This window comes from Pectinophora gossypiella, chromosome 19, assembly GCF_024362695.1.
Source record: "Pectinophora gossypiella chromosome 19, ilPecGoss1.1, whole genome shotgun sequence".
Lineage (NCBI taxonomy): Eukaryota > Metazoa > Arthropoda > Insecta > Lepidoptera > Gelechiidae > Pectinophora > Pectinophora gossypiella.
The window spans coordinates 7,246,179-7,267,918 of NC_065422.1; the positions used below are offsets into that span (position 1 = coordinate 7,246,179).

A 21,740-nucleotide genomic window follows, 5' to 3' on the forward strand; every position below is an offset into this window, starting at 1 on the left:
ATCTGATGATTCATATGTCTCTGCAGATCATACCAGTGATGTAACATATGTGCCAAGTGAAGACTCAGACAGCTCGGCTGAAAGTACTGGCAGTGTGGTGAAGACATTACCTGCTAGAGTACGGCGTAAACCAGACCGGTATGGATATACAAATATGTGTATAGAGAGTACAGAAGCAGATGTCGGTGAGTTATCATTAGAGGAAGCTCTACAAGGCCCCGAGAAGGAGCATTGGCTGAGGGCTGTGCAAGAAGAGTTACAGTGCTTCGAAGAGAATAATGCATGGGAGCTTGCTGATATTCCAAAAAGTGGAACAGTTGTGAAATGTAAGTGGGTTTTGAAGAAAAAGTGTGATAGTGATAATAACATATGTTATCGTGCCAGACTTGTTGCGAAAGGTTATAATCAGAAAAGTGGTATTGACTATAATGAGACATTTTCCCCTGTGGTTCGGCATACTACTTTAAGGTTATTATTTGCCTTGGCTGTGCAACTGGATCTAGATACTGCCCATTTAGATGTTAAGACTGCTTTCCTTAATGGAGAACTGGATGAAGTCATATATATGCAAAAGCCAGATGGTTTTGATTGTGCTAATAATGATAAATGTAAAGTTCTAAAACTAAATAAAGCAATATATGGTCTCAAACAGTCCTCAAGGGCATGGCATAAGAAAGTTGATAATGTATTATTGGATAGTGACTATAAAAAATCTAAACTGGAGCCCTGTTTGTATACAAAAAATGTAAATGGTCACAGGACTATTGTTACTTTGTATGTTGACGACTTTTTCATTTTTTCAAATGATAAACAAGAAATGAGGTTGTTGAAGGAAACTTTGAGTAGTCAGTTTAAAATCAAAGACTTGGGGCAAATTAAACAATGTCTTGGTATAAATGTAAAATATGATAATGGTAATAGTGTGATTACTTTAAGGTGATGCGTGTCAGTCAGCTAGGTAACGCTGCGTCAGCAGATGGCGTTACTTCTGCATTTTTCGTATTTTTTTCCATTTATTCGTTTAGTGTTGAGTTCTGACCCAGTGAAACGTTAGGTGGCGAAATCTTACATACATTATCTTTAAGTTAAGCTACAATTTTGAAGTATTTACTGCAGATATCATATTAAAACATTGCATCAAAAGTTGGTGTCATTTCAATTTGTGTACAAACACGAAGCTGTCACACACACATGCGAACTAGGTTAGCTATTAAAAGAGATGCATAATTTGAAGTCTACTTCTAACTTCTAAATGGCGCATTTGGTAAAGCAGTCGCCGCCATTCTTAAGTTTCACGGTTCAAACCCAAGTGCATGTTTTAATTGTTTTTACTTTTTGTATTTTTTTTACAATTGAATTTGGCGAACCCGTCTATTTGTTACGGAATTTTCAAAAAGTATCACTTTTACCAGTAATATTATAATTATACAATAATGTACTTTGCACTAAAGTACCTTCCGTAATTTCCGTATTTTTTATTTTGTAAAATTCTAACAGGCATTAATCGCATCAGTGAACATGCGGCTAACTAAAAAACTACTGAACGGATTTTCATACGGTTTTCACCAATGAGTAGAGTGATTCATGGGCGTGCTTTAGGGTATATAATTTATACAAGTATTTTTTGTTTGTATAAAATGGTTCAAAAATGATGATGAATATCAAACATAATTATCGTTACAAATATAGCCGACTTGGAGCTTTCGGCGAAAACGCTGCCTGAGCCCATTGAGATATAACAAAACAACGTATGGTTGAATTGTTCCATTTTTGTAGGTCTACCGGAAAGTCCACAATATGTCATAATAATTATATTGTGTATAAAGAATTGTGTATATGTATTGTATGATTTTACAAATAACGATCACAGTACAGTAATAATAAGGTAGATTTTTCCTAAATTGCGTCGGTTCAAACTTTGACGCATCGCGTTTGAAAGATGTAATAGCGCTTCAGGACGTCCCGCAAGCACGGCGCTGATGTCGCAGTATCCGCATATAATTATTATGACTTGTCATTTAGTTCCAATAAAATCCGCAGGACTTCATACGTATGTCAGTGACAGCTGGTGATAGCATGCGGGACACTTAGCAGCTAATCGAATTTTATGTTGTTTTCGCGCCCAGTCCAGACGACTTGCAGCGCATTTCTGGACTTATATTTACGCGTGGTGTTTATTGTTAGGTTAATTAGTTCAGGTTAGGACGTTTTTTTTAACGAGGACGTTAAAAAAAGACGAGACTGGGACGTATTTAAGTAGTATTTCCATATATACGCGGCCTGAAATGGGCTGTTTCGGGGACCTGAACTGGTTGCTGTCGAACTTATTATCACGTTTTCTTGATTAAAATTCATAAATAAGTCAAATAGAAAAAAGAAAAAAGATTTTCGTTAGTTTTAGATCTGTCATGATGTCTGTGATGTTTGTTTATTATACATAAGAATTTCAAAATTTATCTTATTTTTTTTTCCCAAAGGGCAAGGCAAAGGGAACTATGCCCATACAGCCATGTCTTGTGTTTTTTTTTCTTGATGATGATTAATGAAATGATGAAACCTAAGCCCCCACACAGACTCTTACTCCAAACCCCAAACGAAGTAAGCGGCTTGTTGGCGCAAAGCGAAAATAGATAGGTACACTTTGTTTATTGAATATTCCGATTTAATAATACTATCGGGAATGTTTTCCGACTAACTTAATGTGATCATTAACCACAAAACACCACTTCGTATTGATTATTTAGATTATTCAATGAAGAAAGCAACCTTCTCGTTCCCGGTCCCACCAAAAAGTCCGCGGCAAAGAGAATATAAATAAATCTGTATGTTGGATGGAAAAACAATTATAAATGACTACTATTTAGGCCGGCAAATGCAACAACTTTTTTTTTGATTTGGTTTTCCCCGAAGGGTAAGGCAAAGGGAACTATGCCCATACAGCCATGTCATTTTATGTATTGATTTTTTATTATAATAATATGTCCTCTTTTAAAACACGGTACTTACCCATTATTTAAAAATGTTTAAAAAATATGCGTTAAAACAAAAATATTTTTCCAATATTCCTTTTCTCAGATTGTAATATTTTTAGTTTTTTATTTATTCATACAAAATCTCTTTATAAATTGTCACTGACATTCTATTACACTTGTCAAGTAGTCAAAGCCTTTAGAGAAAAAAAAACTATCACGCACACACACTAACATTGACACCACTACACGCTCAGCAAATACACTGTAATCTGCACCACTACAAATGTAGAATTGATCAAAATTGAGGGTCTGAAATATGGTACTTCTCGTATTCGGACCCTAAATTTTTGTTAGTTTGCGAAAATAATACACCAAAATATTACTATTTATCGGTTTTATAACAATATTCCTCTATCCGTTTTCCTGTAGCACTGCATCAACTTTTGTATGGAAAACGAATCACCTTAAGTCAAGAAAATTACATTGATCGTTTGCTATGTAAATTTAATATGACTGAGTGTAAACCTGTTGATACACCCATGGAAGTAAAATTAAATACAAATAAAAGTCAAAATGTAAAATGTGAAAAACCATATCAACAGCTGATAGGCAGTTTAATGTATTTAGCTGTACTTACTAGACCCGATGTGGCCTATGCTGTAAGTTACCTTAGCCAATTTAATAACTGTCATAGTACTGAACATTGGTTGTATGCTAAAAGAGTATTAAAATACTTAAGAAAAACCAGATCTTTAGGTTTAAGATATTGTAAAGATGGAAATGTTAACATTGAGGGTTATGTTGATGCCGACTGGGCAAATGATTCCACAGATAGAAAATCATACTCTGGTTTTTGTTTTATGCTGTCAGGTTCAGTTATATCCTGGGGTTGTAGGAAACAAAGGACTGTAGCACTCTCAAGTACCGAGGCCGAATACATGGCGATTACAGAGGGCTGCAGGGAAGCTGTGTATCTTATAAACTTACAGAAAGAGATAACTGAAAATATGTATATTATTAATGTGTATAATGATAACCAAAGTGCTCAAAAGTTATCAGTAAATCCTGTGTTTCATAATAGAACAAAACATATTGATGTACGTTATCATTATTGTAGAGAAGTGATTTCTAATAATATTGTAAAAGTAAAATATTTGCCTACAGAGAATATGCCAGCAGACATATTTACAAAAAGCCTGAATTCAGTTAAACATCATAAATTTATTAGAATGTTGGGTATTGTAAATGTGGTATTTTGATAGTGGGGGTATCAAAATCGACTTGAGTGGACGGACTACAAATTTATTTATAAGTTGTCTTAGTCCTAGTACTACAGTAGTCAATATAAAGTAAGAAATTCCGAGGCTCCGTCCGATTGCGCCCAAGGAAACGTTATATTAACGTGACCCAGTTAATTTGTTTTATTTACAGAGTTCCAGAAGGAATCTTTTCATCATGAATAATGATTTGTTTTCGCATGACAAAGTTAAAGAAAAGACAGTTTATACTCACGGGACAAAGTATCGGCGGAGAGGGAAGACATCAAGGGTGGTGAGGTCAGTGACCGCGCGTCTGCAGACGGTAGCACGTACTTCTGTCGCTTCGACGGCTTCGGTTTCAGGCCCGCTCTTCTCGCCGTTTTCAATAGCGTCTTCTTGGCGAATCCTCTGTAGGAAAGATAAAGTATAACGGGGATTGATATGAAAAAAACATATTAGCTGGTAAACTCGTATGCATTAAGTAAATAACTCATGAACGACAAGAATGCTTCGACGAGGATGCTTACTAAGTAATTGGCTAATGGACAAACTATCTATACGATATAAATCATGTCTATAAAGAACTTTAGGGGATTTTATTGTAAAAAGTTCTCGAGGTAGTACTTACTGAAATTTCAGCTCAGAACTTTTTGAAAAGTACAATTTGTAACATACAGCTAGTTTGTCTATTAGCCAATTACTTAGTAAGCATTCTCGTCAAAGCATTCCTGACGTTCATAAGTTATTTACTTAATTCACATGAGTTTACTAACAAGTAATACGTGTTTTTTTTTAACAATCGAGTTACTGGAGGAACACTTTCCAAGCAGTACGTGTTCGAGGCTAGATAGTTTATGAAGTGCAGTTACCTGAGCGTGTTGTGCTTGGCTTGCCCCTGCAGCGGCGGCGGCACGGGCCGCGGCGCCAGCGCGAAGTGGAGTGCGGGGTGGTCGGGGTGCCGCAGCCGCGCCAGCTGCTTGCGGAACGACTCCGCCTGCTCCGACGACACCTCCTCGTCTAGCGCCACCTGGGGGAAATGTTCCAAACAAATTCACATCATGAGTCTGTTTTTTTTTTGCCATGTTGAATCATCAACGATCAAAGATTCTTATTCAAAGGTTGGTTATAGTAAGTTAGTCGAAAATAGTAGAAATAAGAAGGAAAATTTGGTTGGATTAATGAAATAATGGAAAAAAGGTAGCCCGTTTGGATCGTCGGCATTTACAAATTGCTATGAGTTGCAACTGCCAATGCGGGTTTGCCAATCTTGTGAACGTAGTTCTACAGCAATAAAACACACAATCACGTTTTATAACGTGTCGAAGATTTTCTAGACCAGCAATGATATACTGAAAAATGGTACGAGGTGTATGCTCTCTCTAGCATGTAAAAGAGAAGGTTATATAAGATGAACGAGTAAAAGAGACGATGCAAGATACGTGTGTGAAAGAGAAAAGATATGAGTGAAGACGTATTCGGTTGGACATAGTGGAAGAGCCAGAGGTATGAGAAAGAAAGAGACAAAAGAGGAGTGGAGGATGACGTGGTGCGCGTCGCTGAGGGGTTTTTTTTCATGTTCTTCAATATATATTCTGTGCTATTGAAACATTTAAGATAAAATGGTCCCGGCTATTAGCCGTAAAAATACCACCAACCCGCATTGGAGCGGCGTGGTGGAGTATGCTCCATACCCGCTCCGGTTGATTAGAGGGGAGGCCTGTGCCCAGCATCAGTGGGACGTATTATGAAGACAGTTCAGTGTTTATTTTCCCGCTTCCTCCCACATACCAATATATTACCATCTACTTCTCCAGAAGCGGTTTTTAGACTAACCAATCTATCTTGCCCGATGCATCAAGGTCACGGGTGGTTACCATAGTTACGCCCACCACGTAACCTTGACGCATCGGGCAACATGGATTGGTTAGTGTAATGACCGCTTTGAACACTGCTGTATATTGACCTTGATGAGCTGGAAGCTGGCGGAGCGCAGCTGCAGCGCGTCGGTGGGCGCGTGCTCCAGGTGCGGCAGGAAGTGCGCGCGCACCTGCTTCTCCCGCGTCAGCGAGCTCAGCGGGAACGAGCGGACCACTGTCTGCTCACACGCTGCATACGACAATATCGCACACGCATTATGATGTAGCCAAAACAAAACACGACGCTTAAAGCTACGAGTCCTAATTTAAGCCTAATGGACTAGTTTCCAACTAATCAATTCAGTTACTTTTTACTAAACGTCAAGAAACAAAATTACTATGGAATCTTTATGAAAAAACACACTGTGACATGATAGAAAAACGTCATAAAATGTCGAATTTATTATTACGCTTTTCTTGATTAAAATTCATAAATAAGATAAATAGACAAAATAAACCTGACACCACGGTGAGGTTGATCAACCTCATCCACCACACAACCTACACGATAAAAGGAGACTGAAATATAGGAGAGACGCCTGTTATCGACGCGGCGCCTCGCTCAACGACGGCAAGCGTCCGCAGTGTTTGTAGGTTGAGAAGAGAAGATGTTACCGAAGGGGTCTGTGGGCGCGCCCTTGAAGACCACCCTGTAGTTGGTGAGGAACAGCGCGCCCTCGGCCGGCAGCAGCGGTGTGTGGCGGCCGTCAGCCACGAGGTAGGCTCGCAGCGCCGGCGCCGACACCGCCTCGCCCGGTACCAGCGCGGGGGCAACTATGCGCGGCTGTCATCGGAAATATTCTCTTATTATTTTATATCTTCCCTGTGTTAGCAGAAAATATATTCCTATCGAAATCACCTTATTCGTTAACTCTGTGTACTGGATTTAACCAAAGAACAGTTAGATAGCCTAGAGCGCAAGAGACATAGCAAGAATATTTGTTTATAACTGTTGTGATAGTAATAAATATCTGTGGTCACGCCGCACCATGAACCATGCTATAATGCAAATTTAGTACAAGTTTCTGCAATACGTCTGTCTGTGAGGGTCGTTCAGTGGAACCAAAGCTAAATGTTTCTTTCTTTATCTATTTGTGAATTTAATGTTAGTGAGACTAAATATCATACGCAACGAAATAACACTATAGGTGTAATACTAGTACTCAATTTCAATAGTATATTTTGTTGGTTATTTTACAATTTTTGTCCCCATAAGGTCCCAGAAAAAAATGAAACGATTGCATTTAAAAGTTTATTATAGAACTATAACTAGGAGCAATTAGAAAAACCTTCTCACATAACTTGTCAATCTAATCTAATATTAATAAAACCCTAACATTAAATCTTTCAGACTACAATACTTGTCTACAAAATAATAAAAGCAACTTATAGCTTCCCGACAGCTTGCGTAAGTCGTTGCGAAAAATGCTTTCTTTAATAACAGTCGAAATGAGACATTTCAAACTCGATTTCTATCTTCATAGATTCGGTATTGAATCCCACCTAGAATGAAAAAAAATAATAATTTCGATTATGTGCTCTATTGGCACGGACATAGGGTACTTTCCAGACATATTTACAGTCTCTTCCAGGGACATTAAGTTCTGTTCTTACCGAGATAACCGAAGTCCACAAACATAATAAATCTTATGTTAATAGTCAAATCAGGCGATGCATACGTTAGTACTACGGTACGGTAGTGTAGTACGGTACGGTAGTGACTAGAATAGACGGTGATGTCGTTTGCAATATCATTGTCAAACCACGAATCTTATGAGAAACTATAGTACGTTACTTCGTGGTAGATAGTGATAGATGTATCTTCTTCGTGTCGACAGCACACATAGATAACCCATGAAAAATTCCGTTACGTGTCGCATTCACCATTCCTTAGATCGGGAGATCAGGAATAATCCTGCGTGCAGATATTGGGCGCGAGCGCGCACGCCATTGAATGCTGCTTTCTTTGGGGAATAGACAGAGAATAGTTCTTGAGAGCTAGGTCTGATTGATAAGCGGTATATACCTTCTGCACGGGCGGCAGGCGGCGGGACTCCCGGCCGACGGCGTCCAGCGTCTCCAGGTGCATGTGCACCACGCCCGGGATCATCTGGTGCAGGCAGCGCACGTGATCCGCGGTCACCCCGCCCTCCGTGCACACCTAGAGGAATACACAATTACACATACGTAGAGGCCATTTTACTTTTTCAGATAATCAGGTGATTCAAGCCTACAATGTCCAAACAATGCAAGCAAGTGCTTGTCACGATATCCTGTTTGTACTATATAAGTAAACAACAATTGCAAATGCTGTTGAACATCTGAATAAATAAACAAAGGACAGTCTCACAAAGTGATTTTCGACAATGTCCTCATCGAGAATCGAACCCGGACCTCCAGCTCGTGAGCCCGTTCCGAGACCACGGAGGCTGTGCTTCAGAGGGCACGTGAAACCGTTCGTCCTGGATATCAGCCGTAAAACACCTTCACCAACCCGCAGCAGAGCAGCGTGGTGGAGTATACTCCATACCCTCTCCGGTTGATTGAGGGGAGGCCTGCGACCAGCAGTGGGACGTATACAAGCTGTTTATGTTAAGAGGTTATTTGACAGAGTATATCTGAACATATGACGTAACTGACCCTTAATAGAATACTCGAAACATAAAGCAGTAGCCGAAACATTAAACCAATTGAATTGGTTTATTTATCCGATAGCGTTATGTAGCCCATAGCGTTCGTTCGCATATCGCATCCCACGCAATATGCGGGCAGCACAGTACAGCTATCTTATAAAAGGAGAAATTGACAAGAAGTTTTAGCAAGGTAGTTGCATCATTGCCTGGATCTTGACAGTCATGTTATCGTACCTTATCAACGAATCTGGAAACCATTTTGATGACGTTGTTCCCGGCTTCCCCCGGGTCCGCTTCTTCGAAACCAGACTCCGCGTCTGCACTGTCAGATTCTGCCACGCTATGAAAAAAATAATTCGATTAGAGGAAGTGAAGACACAGTGACAATTTTCTGATAGGATATGCATTAGCGCGAAAGAGAGCATCATAAGTCTTTCTCGTTCGCTCTCGATATCTTATCCCGTACGTATACCGTAAGTGGCAGCGATAAAGTGTCAGAAATCTCACTTTTGTAGAAATTGCCTTTCTTAAATGACTTGGGATAAAATGTTTGTACACGAAGTTTCTGGTTGAGAAACACTACTAAACACCGGTGTGGAATCACCTTGAAGATAGGACCTTGTTCTACCATTTGGCTATAAAGATTTAAGCATAGTCAACGTAATTAAAACACATAATACCGTGTTCTTGCCGCGTGCCAGTCACATTCGCGCGCACGGGAGAAGAGATTGACGTCGCCGATGTCGGATACGACAGGGAGGACTATATTATCAGAGATATGAGACTCCCGATTTTTCAACACTGTTCCAAGAGCCATGATCACGGGATGACTGATGCAATTGGAGTGGAGTAGGTAGGTAAGAACCCGGTATTACGTGTTTTAATTATGATATTAACCGCGTTAACCTCAAACAATGTAGAGTCAACAGTTACAATAAAGTTACCTATTAGTAATACTATTGCTGGCCCTATCGTCGTCGCCGCCCCGAGTGTCGGCCCGCCGGCCCGCGCTTTCTAGCGGCAGTAACAGGTACACCATGCGGTTGGCGTAGTGTATCGCTTGGCTGTACAAGGTGGACTCTTCGCTCGCTATCAGTTCGCGTTGTTTTTCTAGGGAATGGAATATTTATCGATGTCAACAAATAAATTATGAATAGATCTATTAGAACACAAAGCAAAGCCTTCAGGTAGTTGGTGGTTAAACATGGCCAGAGATCTTTAGGTCTTCCTGAGTTGAAAGAGATGACCACTCAGGATGGACATTTTGGCTCAACACGAACATGTGAGGAGACCTGACCTCAAATAAGTTTAAAAAATGGTGAAGAAGAATGCCAACTGAAAGTATGTGTTAAGTAATTAGATTCCTGGCTAATCTACATAAAATGCAACAGAAAAGAGTTTGAATGTGATTATGTTTCAAAAATTATTGAACTTACCTGGAGATAAAGTGGGCCATAGCCTCATTTGTTCGGCCGCGATCTCCAGAGCGCTCGGCTCTTGTGCTTTCAACAGAGATATGTATTCTTCATCGTCCCTAAAACGTGACAAACAATTACTTTCACTGTAATACTTAAATCTACGCTTCCATTGGGCGTTAGGGCATCATTTGCTTGCACATTGCGTGACAATAAATTAGCCAATATCTAAATTGGTTTATTCACCGATTAGGGTCACATAACATGGATCGGTGCGTGGCGAAGAGTGTAGTTTCAATACGTAGTATTATCTCCTATGCAATGGTAGCACGTAGTCTGTATTACCTGGGACTGGGCACCCGTTGGTGGTGCGTAGGGCTGGGTAGGTACAAGGCTTTGATGTCTCGCTGCACATCTTGGTAGAACGCCGCCTCCCAGAACTGCTGGCTCGTCCACACTTGGTGCTCCTGGCAAATCAAGATTTTTACGAAAGTGACTGTAATAGTTTCTTGGCTAAGAATGATCGCGGTTTAGATGCGTTTTCTTAAGAATCCAACTTCTGCGAAATCGAACTAACAGCTGTCAAGTATTATAAAAGCGCGTACACTGAATGCGAGTTGGTCATAGAAGTGTTTGTATGTGTACGCATGAATAGAATTTGTACGATAACGCATCTAAAGTGCGACTGGTCTAAGGCAGCGTTTCCACCAAAAATGAGGGAGGGTGCGTAGCGAGGTGCGCTGAGGGAGATTAGAATAAACAAGCGATTCTATTGGTTGGTATTGGTGGTTGTATTGATTGGTTAGCAAACACATCCTTCGCTACGCAGCCTCGCATATCTTTGGTGGAAAAGCAGCCTAAACCCAAACTACTTTGATAAACTGTAAGGAGGCTCTAGTGTGTAACCTTACTTGTATGCACATGTAAGCGTATTGTATGACGCCGGTGCACAGCTTGCGGCAGTAGGCGGTGGCGAGGGGTAACATGGCAGCTGCTATCGTGTGCTCGTCCAGCGCCGTGGCTGACTGCAACGCGCAGTTCATTAGTCTGCAACAAACATTACATATATTATACACAAACTCAACCCCCTGTAAACCAAATTGGATGGCCAGACCCACAAGTAATCAGTAGACATCTTGTAATCACTTTTGATGAGTAAACACAAAGATGGATTTGATGAACCGATGACAATTGCTATAAAAAAGCTTTAGCTAAGTATTAAAAAAAAACTTAAAAATACATTTATTTCATAAGTTTATGGTAAATTGCAGGAACCAGGAACAACAATACATCATTATCGCATTATTACAGGTTAGACATGAACACAATAGGATACACGACCATGAAAATTTTGACATGTAATGTTGCAATTTTATGGGACTTTATCACGATATATATGCGTAGATGTGAAAGATATAAAATTCAGTGGAAAGCGGACATGGGTTCTTTTTTTAAATATATAATACGCTCCACTGCTAGGATGCTAAACATATAATTTCTTTTTGGGTCCACAATCCAACATGTGAAAGAGCATATCCTAGCGTCTATGCGCGTTACTTTAGATTTTCTTCGAGTTTTAAACCTCTCGGTCAATATACGATTTACCTGACTAAAAATCTCCCGAGGCCCAGATTTCCAGACACAATAGTTAAAAAACGGGATTTTATAAGCACTTTTGGGCCTTAAAATACCTTAAACAAAATTCTGCAACTCCAGTCCATCAAAATGCACATATCACCGACATCACTAAAACAGTTGATATAATCTTGATAGCCGGTAGACACGTTATATTGTGTAATTAGTGTGTTATTTATCTGTAGGGCACAGTTGCAACATTTTATTCCACTACTGTGAGTCTGCAGAACAAGTCGATGATGTTTAGAATTGTGTTCTGTGTTCTGTTGGCATGTGTCGTCGTTGTCGTGACGGGAGTCGGCGAAAGTATGATTGTAAGATGTTAGAAAATATATTTCCTTTGTTTAACAAATACAAATGCGTTTTAAGCTCTAAAATGGGAGGTATTCATACTTCGTTGTCTGTCGTTGTACACAGTTGTTGCGTCGTTGTTGTACTGTCGTTGGGGTGGGTCAAGAACTACCTCCTTGCGGGTCATCCTGGGCAACGGCTTAGCCTGCTAAACGTTCTCGACTGCAATGGGTCACCGAGCTGTTCCTTGCGAATCTCCCAGTTCTTTATCCAGCAATTACATCATTGATCCCCAAAACAGTCGTTTTCAGGACTCAACCTCAAACTCTTACTTGAGTACCTGAGGGAGCTTAAACTATATATATATTTTTTTTGCCACACGAAATAATATAATATCCATACTTCGTTGACCAATTTTTGAATTGGCAACCCTATGCTACGCGCATCAAAGAGTTACTAATACATTGATTGATTGATTGTCACCAGGGAAAAGGCGAGTGGGAACTAAAGAGCATACAGAAATGCGAAGACGACGAGAAATACCCGTACCGGTTCAAGGTAGAGAAGCGTAAGGTGAACCGCACGCACGACGGGTTCAACGCCTGGTTGTCACTCGACGAAGTCATCGACGATAACTTTGCTGTTAGTATTACACCACAGAACGAACAATAATACCATAAACGGGGCACTCCACTCCGCTCCGATACGAGACTCAGTGGTTCCGTCAAATCACTTTGTGAACCCTGGTTTGGTTAGAACATTGCAGGCTGATCACCCAATCGTCCGAAAGTAAAATGATCTGTACTTCTGAAGGCACATTAAGTCGTTAGTTCCGGTTACTACTCATGTAAGTACGTAGTCGTTACATAAATCATGTCAGGGGCCTTCGGCAGCTCCATAATAAACCTGACACCAGCGATGTTGAGATTGATAATCCACTTTCTGTCTCGCTCACACGCACCGGGTAAGTCAGCACACATTTCATCTGTGTATTATGTCCTGGGGTGTAATGTTTGTGTAAAAACAAGATTTTAGTATGGAGTGCCAGGGGTGATTACAATTACAATTATCCCTACTAATACTGGTCAACTCGCGAAATAATTAGACTTACCCCATTTACACCTCCACCTTGCACTGGACTGTTTCAATATGCTCCATACAGCACTCAGGTAAATGAGGAGAAAAAAGGAGAAGAACCAGTATTAGCACGCAAATGGCTGCTAGGGAGTAGAATTCTTTGCCGTTTTCTGTACTTCCGAATGCATATAACCCGGGTGATTTCAAGGCCAGAGTGAACAGGCACCTTCTGGGCGAGCACGCTCCATTTTACGCCTCGTCAATGCCTTCGGGTAAGTCTGCGGCCAAGAGCAAACCCATCAAAGGAAAAAAAATAAATGGGTTCTTTACTTACTGACCTATTTGGTACACACACTCATAAAAAATTATATTTCTCAGATCCGTATCGACGTATGTAAGTTTTGCGACGGCGGTTGCAAAGACTACCAGAAGTTGTCCGACGACAGTATAGTCAACTTTATCAAGAAATTCGCCGAAGAGAATTTGATAGCCCTGCTTGTTCTTGCGGGCGTCGAACCCGCCGACTTCCCTATTCAACCGGTAAAGTTATCCTTACATACATACAAAAACTCACGCCGGTAACCCCTAATGGCCACAAGTAAACACAAGACAACTTGCAGACACTTTTGATATGAAGTCTTAAGATGGAAATGATGAACAGTATTCTGGCAGGTGATAATAGCCCATCCACACGTCAAGTCCACAACAACCCATCATACGATAAAAGGACGCAAAAGGTTCTTAAGAAATACCCGGGAAGATAAGCAGCTGAATGTGTTTATGTTTTTTATTCGCATTCAGTCCGACATAGATGCAACAGTGGGCATATTACGGAGAGAAATACTATTCGATTGTTGCTTTAAGGTCGTAACGCCGACAGTCCCTTTAAAATCCAAACTCCGTTGTTTTACTATTGTGTCTGGAAACCTCGGCTTTACGAGGTTAAGGTGATAGCATACTGCGATGTGTCTATTTAGTTAAATCACTTGTCTTTCTTTTCAGGGCGAATACAAAGTAGAGAAGTACGTGTTCGACTACTGCGAAGTGCCGTGTAAAGCTGTGTACGGTGAATTCAGGGCGACAGTAATTATGATTAACACAGACAACGTGGAGGTGGGCTGTCTTATTGTAGAGCTAGAGTTCCGCGAGCACGGCGACGGCGAGCAATGTCCAAATTGTGAAGATTAATAGCATATACCAAAGTACATAGACTAGAGTTTACACAGACCGAACACTACATACATAAATTTCGTTCTTAGCGTCTGCCGCCCTACACAGTGTGTGGGAGCGAGAAAGATGGTCATGGTAGTAACATTGTAAGGTTAGGTTGGTTCAGAGGACAGTAATGCGCGTTTTCGTACGAACAACAAACTTCCAAGTACTATGAGAGCGCGCATTAGGCAGTCAAATTCATACGAAAACGCGTGCAAAGAGCAACTAGCCTAACACTACAGGGTATTTTTTAATTGCAACATTTAATTTCTTTTTGTGTGCTAATATTTCAATAGAAGTCGTTATTGTCCACTATTTGTATAAAGTTATACGCACAAAATAAACATACTAGCGTAACAGAATGTGTTTAAATATACATTTTTAATAGTGATGAATGATTCCGGAAAACCTCTTCTCGCTGGACGTCTCCTCAGTTTTTTTATTTACTGAACATATGTTACGTCTATTGGTTCAAGCCTACGTTATTTGGCGCTTTGCACGGCTGAGTAGACATGGTGACCAGCTAAGTATATATACTGACCTGGTGACCAGCTCGAACTGGTGGTGCTGCAGCAGATGCTTGTTGCTGGGCAGCCTGGCCGCCAGGTCGCGCACGAGCGCGGCGCGCGCGGCCGGCGCCCGCAGCGCGCGCAGCACGGCCGGGAACGACTTGCGCGCGTCGGCGTAGCGGCACTCGAAGATGGCCGCGATGCAGGCGCGCATCACCTGCGCCGCAACAAACATCACATTATCATCTGACAATTCGAACCTTGCTAATATACAACCCCAACCTCCACAATTACCTTAATTTTAGGACAAGTTGCGCAACTTAAGACGGGTTTCAAAACGGAAAGAAGATATATGCAGAAATCGACAGACTTTTTCATGCCGAGCATACTTTACATACTTTAGTGTTTGTTTGTGTGTGTGTGTGTGTGTGTGTGTGTGTGTGTGTGTGTGTAAGTAATACTCAAATCTCACCTCCAGTCGTCTAGCGGAGTTGGTGACGAGCAGTTGTCCAAGCTCCGCGGCGCCGGTAGGTGGCGCCGCCGGCGGCACTATCCGCGGCTGCGGCGGCCGCAATGCTGTCAATCTGCAAATACAAAAGCATTAAAGTCTATCATTGCAAGACATAGAGCACGGGACTAAACCTGTTTTAAATCGTTACTAAAAGGAGCTTCTTCCCTAATAGAAAATATATCGTATCAGAGGTGGAGAAATAAATAACTTCATTATGATACTTAATAAGTGTTCTTTGAAATTCAGTAAGTGCTTTTGGATGATCGTACATTGTAAACGATTGATGTTTGATTGTCATCAACCTATGAAGAAGAAGCAGTTAAGACATCCCACTTCCCCTGAAGTCGTCATATCGGATATCACTGATTACCCTTCGACTTAATGAGTTCCTTTCTTCTTCTATCGTGTGGGTTGTGAGGTGGATTACCAACCCCATCAACCCTGGTGTCAGGGTACGATTGAGCCGCCAAAGGCCCCTAACATGGCTCATGTAACGACTACTTACTTACTATCAGTAAGTAAGTACTTACGTACTATCAGTAAGTAGTATCCGGGACCAACAGCTTAACGTGCCTTACGCAGCACGGATCATCCTACTTTCAGACAATCAGGTGAGTCGGAATCAGTTCCTTTAAGGTGATGTGTTTCAGTCAGCTAGGTAACGCTGCGTCAGTAGATGGCGTTACTTCTGCAGTTTTCGTATTTTTTTCCATTTATTCGTTTAGTGTTGAGTTCTGACCCAGTGAAATGTTAGGTGGCGAAATCTTACATACATTATCTTTAAGTTAAGCTACAATTTTGAAGTATTTACTGAAGATATCATATTGAAACATTGCATCAAAAGTTGGTGTCATTTCAATTTGTGTACAAACACGAAGCTGTCACACACACATGCGAACTAGGTTAGCTATTAAAAGAGATGCATAATTTGAAGTCTACTTCTAACTTCTAAATGGCGCATTTGGTAAAGCAGTAGCCGCCATTCTTAAGGTTCACGGTTCAAACCCAACTGCGTGTTTTAATTGTTTTTACTTTTTGTATTTTTTTTTTACAATTGAATTTGGCGAACCCGTCTATTTGTTACGGAATTTTCAAAAAGTATCACTTTTACCAATAATATTATAATTAAGTATACAATGGTGCTAATTCCTGTAAATAGCATCTAATTTTATTTTAAGTTATATCTGTCATTTTCTTATCCGCCGAAAAGGAAAGGGACGGGTAATTGACAAGCATAAAATTTATGGAACACACGTCAATTTTAAGTACAAATCTAAACCAACCGTCTAAAAATTTTACATCAGTCAATAACCCGACACATTCATTTACTCATTCTTCCTAAAATTAAGAACTGTGAATCATCCGTCCCTTTCCTTTTCGACGGATATGAAAATGACGGATATAACTTAAAATAAAATTAGGCGGTGTCTGCAGGAATCGGGGCCAATAATTTACTTTGCACTAAAGTACCTTCCGTAATTTCCGTATTTTTTATTTTGTAAAATTCTAACAGGCATTAATCGCATCAGTGAACATGCGGCTAACTAAAAAACTACTGAACGGATTTTCATACGGTTTTCACCAATGAGTAAAGTGATTCATGGGCGTGCTTTAGGGTTTATAATTTATACAAGTATTTTTTTTGTATAAAATGGTTCAAAAATGATGATGAATGTCAAACATAATTATCGTTACAAATATAGCCGACTTGGAGCTTTCGGCGAAAACGCTGCCTGAGCCCATTGATATATAACAAAACAACGTATGGTTGAATTGTTCCTTTTTTGTAGGTATACCGAAAAGTCCACAATATGTCATAATAATTATATTGTGTATAAAGAATTGTGTATATGTATTGTATGATTTTACAAATAACGATCACAGTACAGTAATAATAAGGTAGATTTTTCCTAAATTGCGTAGGTTCAAACTTTGTCGCATCGCGTTTGAAAGATGTAATAGCGCTTCAGGACGTCCCGCAAGCACGGCGCTGATGTCGCAGTATCCGCATATAATTATTATGACTTGTCATTTAGTTCCAATAAAATCCGCGGGACTTCATACGTATGTCAGTGACAGCTGGTGATAGCATGCGGGACACTTAGCACCTAATCGAATTCTATGTTGTTTTCGCGCCCAGTCCAGACGACTCACAGCGCATTTCTGGACATATATTTACGCGTGGTGTTTATTGTTAGGTTAGTTAGTTCAGGTTAGGACGTCTTTTTATAACGAGGACGTTAAAAAAAGACGAGGCTGGGACGTATTGAAGTAGTATTTCCATTATATACGCGGCCTGAAATGGGCTGTTTCGGGGACCTGAACTGGTTGCTGTCGAACTTATTATCACGTTTTCTTGATTAAAATTCATAAATAAGTCAAATAGAAAAAAGAAAAAAGATTTTATTTAGTTTTAGATCTGTCATGATGTCTGTGATGTTTGTTTATTTTTTATTTTTTTTTGTTTTGGTTTTCCCCGAAGGGTAAGGCAAAGGGAACTATGCCCATACAGCCATGTCTTACGTATTTTTTTTTCTTGATGATTAATGAAATGATGAAAGGTGATGAATGATGATGATGAAACCTAAGCCCCCACCCTCGGAGTAGACTCCTACTCCGAACCCCAAACGAATTAACTCAAAAGTCCGCATAAACTTTTGAGCTATGAAGCGGCTTCCCAGCACGAAGCGAAAATAGGCAGATACACTTTGTTCATTGAATACTCCAATATAATAACACTCGCGAATGTCTTCTGACTAACTTAATGCGATCATTAACCACAAAACACCACTTCGTATTAATTATTTAGATTACCCAATGAAGAAAGCAACTGTCCCGTTCCCGTTTCCCGCCGAAAAAATATGTTTGTTTATTATACATAAGAATTTCAAAATTTATCTTATTTTTTTTCCCAAAGGGCAAGGCAAAGGCAAACTATGCCCATACAGCCATGTCTTGTGTTTTTTTTTTCTTGATGATGATTAATGAAATGATGAAACCTAAGCCCCCACCCTCGGAGCAGACTCCTACTCCGAACCCCAAACGAAGTAAGCGGCTTGTTGGCGCAAAGCGAAAATAGATAGGTACACTTTGTTTATTGAATATTCCGATTTAATAATACTATCGGGAATGTTTTCCGACTAATGTGATCATTAACCACAAAACACCACTTCGTATTGATTATTTAGATTATTCAATGAAGAAAGCAACCTTCCCGTTCCCGGTCCCACCAAAAAGTCCGCGGTAAAGAGAATATAAATAAATCTGTATGTTGGATGGAAAAACAATTAATTATAAATGACTACTATTTAGGCCGGCAAATGCAACAACTTCTTTTTTGATTTGGTTTTCCCCGAAGGGTAAGGCAAAGGGAACTATGCCCATACAGCCATTTCATTTTATGTATTGATTTTTTATTATAATATATGTCCTCTTTTAAAACACGGTATTTACCCATTATTTAAAAATGTTTAAATAATATACGTTATTACAAAAATATTTTTCCAATATTCCTTTTCTCAGATTGTAGTATTTTTAGTTTTTTATTTATTCTCTTCATACAAAATCTCTTTATAAATTGTCACTGACATTCTATTACACTTGTCAAGTAGTCAAAGCCTTTAGAAAAAAAAAACTATCACGCACACAAACTAACATTGACACCTCTACACGCTCAGCAAATACACTGTAATCTGCACCACTACAAATGTAGAATTGATCAAAATTGAGGGTCTGAAATATGGTACTTCTCGTATTCGGACCCTAAATTTTTGTTAGTTTGCGAAAATATTACACCAAAATATTACTATTTATCGGTTTTATAACAATATTCCTCTATCCGTTTTCCTGTATCACTGCATCAACTTTTGTATGGAAAACGAATCACCTTAAGGCAAGAAAATAGGCATTTTCTGGGTAAGCTTTATACACACCATGGAGACTTTAAAAAAAAAGTTTAAAGCCAGCCAAAGCCAAAACCCATTTGATTTATAAAAAAATATCATGACGAATAAAAAAGTTTCTAAAAATACGACACTAGAGTTTCAATCACAATTTAGACTATGATCTCTCGTCTAAGGAATACTTACTTGGGATTGTTAGCATTCCTAGCGGTGACTTCATCAATAACTTCTCTGACTTTAGCCGTGTCTAGTAGAGGGAAGGGAGGCTGGTGTATCCGCGACGACGCGCCCTCTGGCGGCCGCAGGATACGCTGCTGATACGCCTGGGGGACAACACAAATACAGTTCACATTAAAAATACCTTTTGGGTGGTTCTGTCACGCAGTCATAAAAAGGTACAACATAAATATACTTCATTGTACGTTGACAATTACTTCCGCACAATATCCCAAGAAGAGGAAATGACTGAAAACCCGCGCTGGATGGCGCCATAGCATGGCTTCCATCACAGCACATCAGCTCAGCATCAGCAGCTGAGCCATTTCCTTTTGCCCGTATTCGTAATATTCATAATTACCTAGTTGTTATAGCAAATGTAAATTGTTACTGGCAATAAATTTATTGTATTATTATTCACAGAGGTAAGAGGAGTCTATCTAGTTAAATGGCAAGTGATGGCTTGTCGCTTCGAGTTGGAGTTAGTCTAGAGTCTACCTTAAAACCTAAACCACAAAAAATATAATAAAAAACGGCATTTACTAATAAACAACTTCTTCAACCACGCCAGGGCAACCTTAGGACACAATATGGCTAATTATATTATCATGAAAGTTTCACGGCGCATTAGCGCTTCTGCACTGTCAAGTCGTGAAATGTAAATAAATAAAACGAACAAATCGTTAAGCAGGACGTTTGATTCCACATAAATAACATAAAAACAAAAATAAGCACAATATACTGTTGACGTGTTCAAGCAAAAAAACCAATAATTCACTCTCAAGCTCGAGAACTAGCTAGAAAAGTGTTAGAAAATTGTGACATTGAACGGAAAAATAATTGTTACAAATTTTCTGTCAATCGGACATTAGACAGGGCTGTGTTTTATACCGGTCTATCGAAAAGAACTATGTCTAGGATAAAATCAGAATTAAAATCAGTGGGAGCAGAGGAAAAGTTGAAATCACCCAAAAAACGGAAGAAGACAGGTCTAAAATTTTGTGTTGATGATTTTGATCGTACAGTGATTCACAATCCATTAACTTAAATGAAAACGTGGTATTATTTTATTCACATTTTGTTACATACACAATAAAAAATATATCGATATTGAAACCGTCACGTCACTAGAGAATTGCCATGTCGACCTGTCGTCTACATTAGATATGCGGAAAAAACAAAAATAAGTGAAGATCTTTCCATGGCATAGTTTATGCTTAATACCTTGGTTTTACATGTTATATTACCTGAGGGTTAGGGCTTTCATTAAGATGTAACTGCATGGCTAGGTCTTGTATGTGTTGCAGTTGTAGGTCTGGATTTAGTGTTTCTAACCTTTGCTGCTCCGGGAGATTCCTGAAAATTAACACTTAACTTTTGAATACTATTAACGAGCCGTGGTTACGCAGTTGGAAGCACGCTTGACTCTCGCTTGATGCTTCTGTAAAAACCAAACTTGTCAATTCAGGTTAGCTAAACGGACCTTGTGAAAAACGGGATAACGCTAAGGTGATAATTACCAATGTTAGGGATAAGTTCAATAGGCAGATCAGGGGCCCAGCGGTGGTCAGTATACACCATTAAATGTAGCTTGAGTCACAGCGGAACAATACGATAGCCCACGAACGAGACATATGTCATTCCAATCAAGGTATCTTTTAGTACTGTGGCTTTCTTCTCAACGAATAGTCTATTCTATAAACAAGAAGCACCGGTTCGAACACCGGTACCGGACTTGCACCAATGACTTATTATTTATCTTAAGTGCAGTTTTCACTAACATAGCTGGCTCGATCATTATAAGCGGCGTCACGGCTGACCACTTATCAGGTTGAACTAACAGAAAGCTCCGTGAGATGTGGGTACTTAGTCCATTTTGGAATGGATGTACCTATGATTACCCCAATCAAGTATTGTCGTGAGCATATGTTGTATAAAGAGGCTGATTGGTTGAATTGAAAGTACTCACTGCACAAGCTCGTCCCAGATATCAGTAGCCCTCCACGGCGGCCCTCGCTCCGCCACCACGCCATTGAAGAACATGGAGTCGAGCAGCCGCTGCGTGAACTGGCACTGCGATAGCCCTCGGCTGCCCAGGAACCCTGCCTTGTGGAACGTGAGCACTGGAGTGGGGTGGATGCGGATTATTGTTAGGCAGTGTCTGAAATTGCATAAAAATATTTGCATTGAGA

The 21,740-nt window shown here is 39.9% G+C and overlaps 1 protein-coding gene across 1 annotated transcript in view; it reads right to left on the reverse strand.

Moving 5' to 3' along the window:
• Positions 1 to 21,740, reverse strand: part of LOC126375413 (myotubularin-related protein 13) — a 116,314-nt gene that overhangs the window by 15,405 nt on the left and 79,169 nt on the right. Inside the window, exons 8-22 of the mRNA XM_050022321.1 lie at positions 21,518 to 21,709; positions 20,796 to 20,904; positions 19,519 to 19,655; positions 15,392 to 15,503; positions 14,952 to 15,136; positions 11,107 to 11,242; positions 10,541 to 10,662; positions 10,217 to 10,314; positions 9,725 to 9,890; positions 9,015 to 9,120; positions 8,174 to 8,308; positions 6,763 to 6,931; positions 6,195 to 6,337; positions 5,101 to 5,258; positions 4,485 to 4,639 (exon numbers count right to left, since the gene is read on the reverse strand). Of these exons, the coding sequence (XP_049878278.1) occupies positions 4,485 to 4,639; positions 5,101 to 5,258; positions 6,195 to 6,337; positions 6,763 to 6,931; positions 8,174 to 8,308; positions 9,015 to 9,120; positions 9,725 to 9,890; positions 10,217 to 10,314; positions 10,541 to 10,662; positions 11,107 to 11,242; positions 14,952 to 15,136; positions 15,392 to 15,503; positions 19,519 to 19,655; positions 20,796 to 20,904; positions 21,518 to 21,709 (2,123 nt within the window). The remainder of the gene's footprint in view (positions 1 to 4,484; positions 4,640 to 5,100; positions 5,259 to 6,194; positions 6,338 to 6,762; positions 6,932 to 8,173; positions 8,309 to 9,014; positions 9,121 to 9,724; positions 9,891 to 10,216; positions 10,315 to 10,540; positions 10,663 to 11,106; positions 11,243 to 14,951; positions 15,137 to 15,391; positions 15,504 to 19,518; positions 19,656 to 20,795; positions 20,905 to 21,517; positions 21,710 to 21,740) is intronic.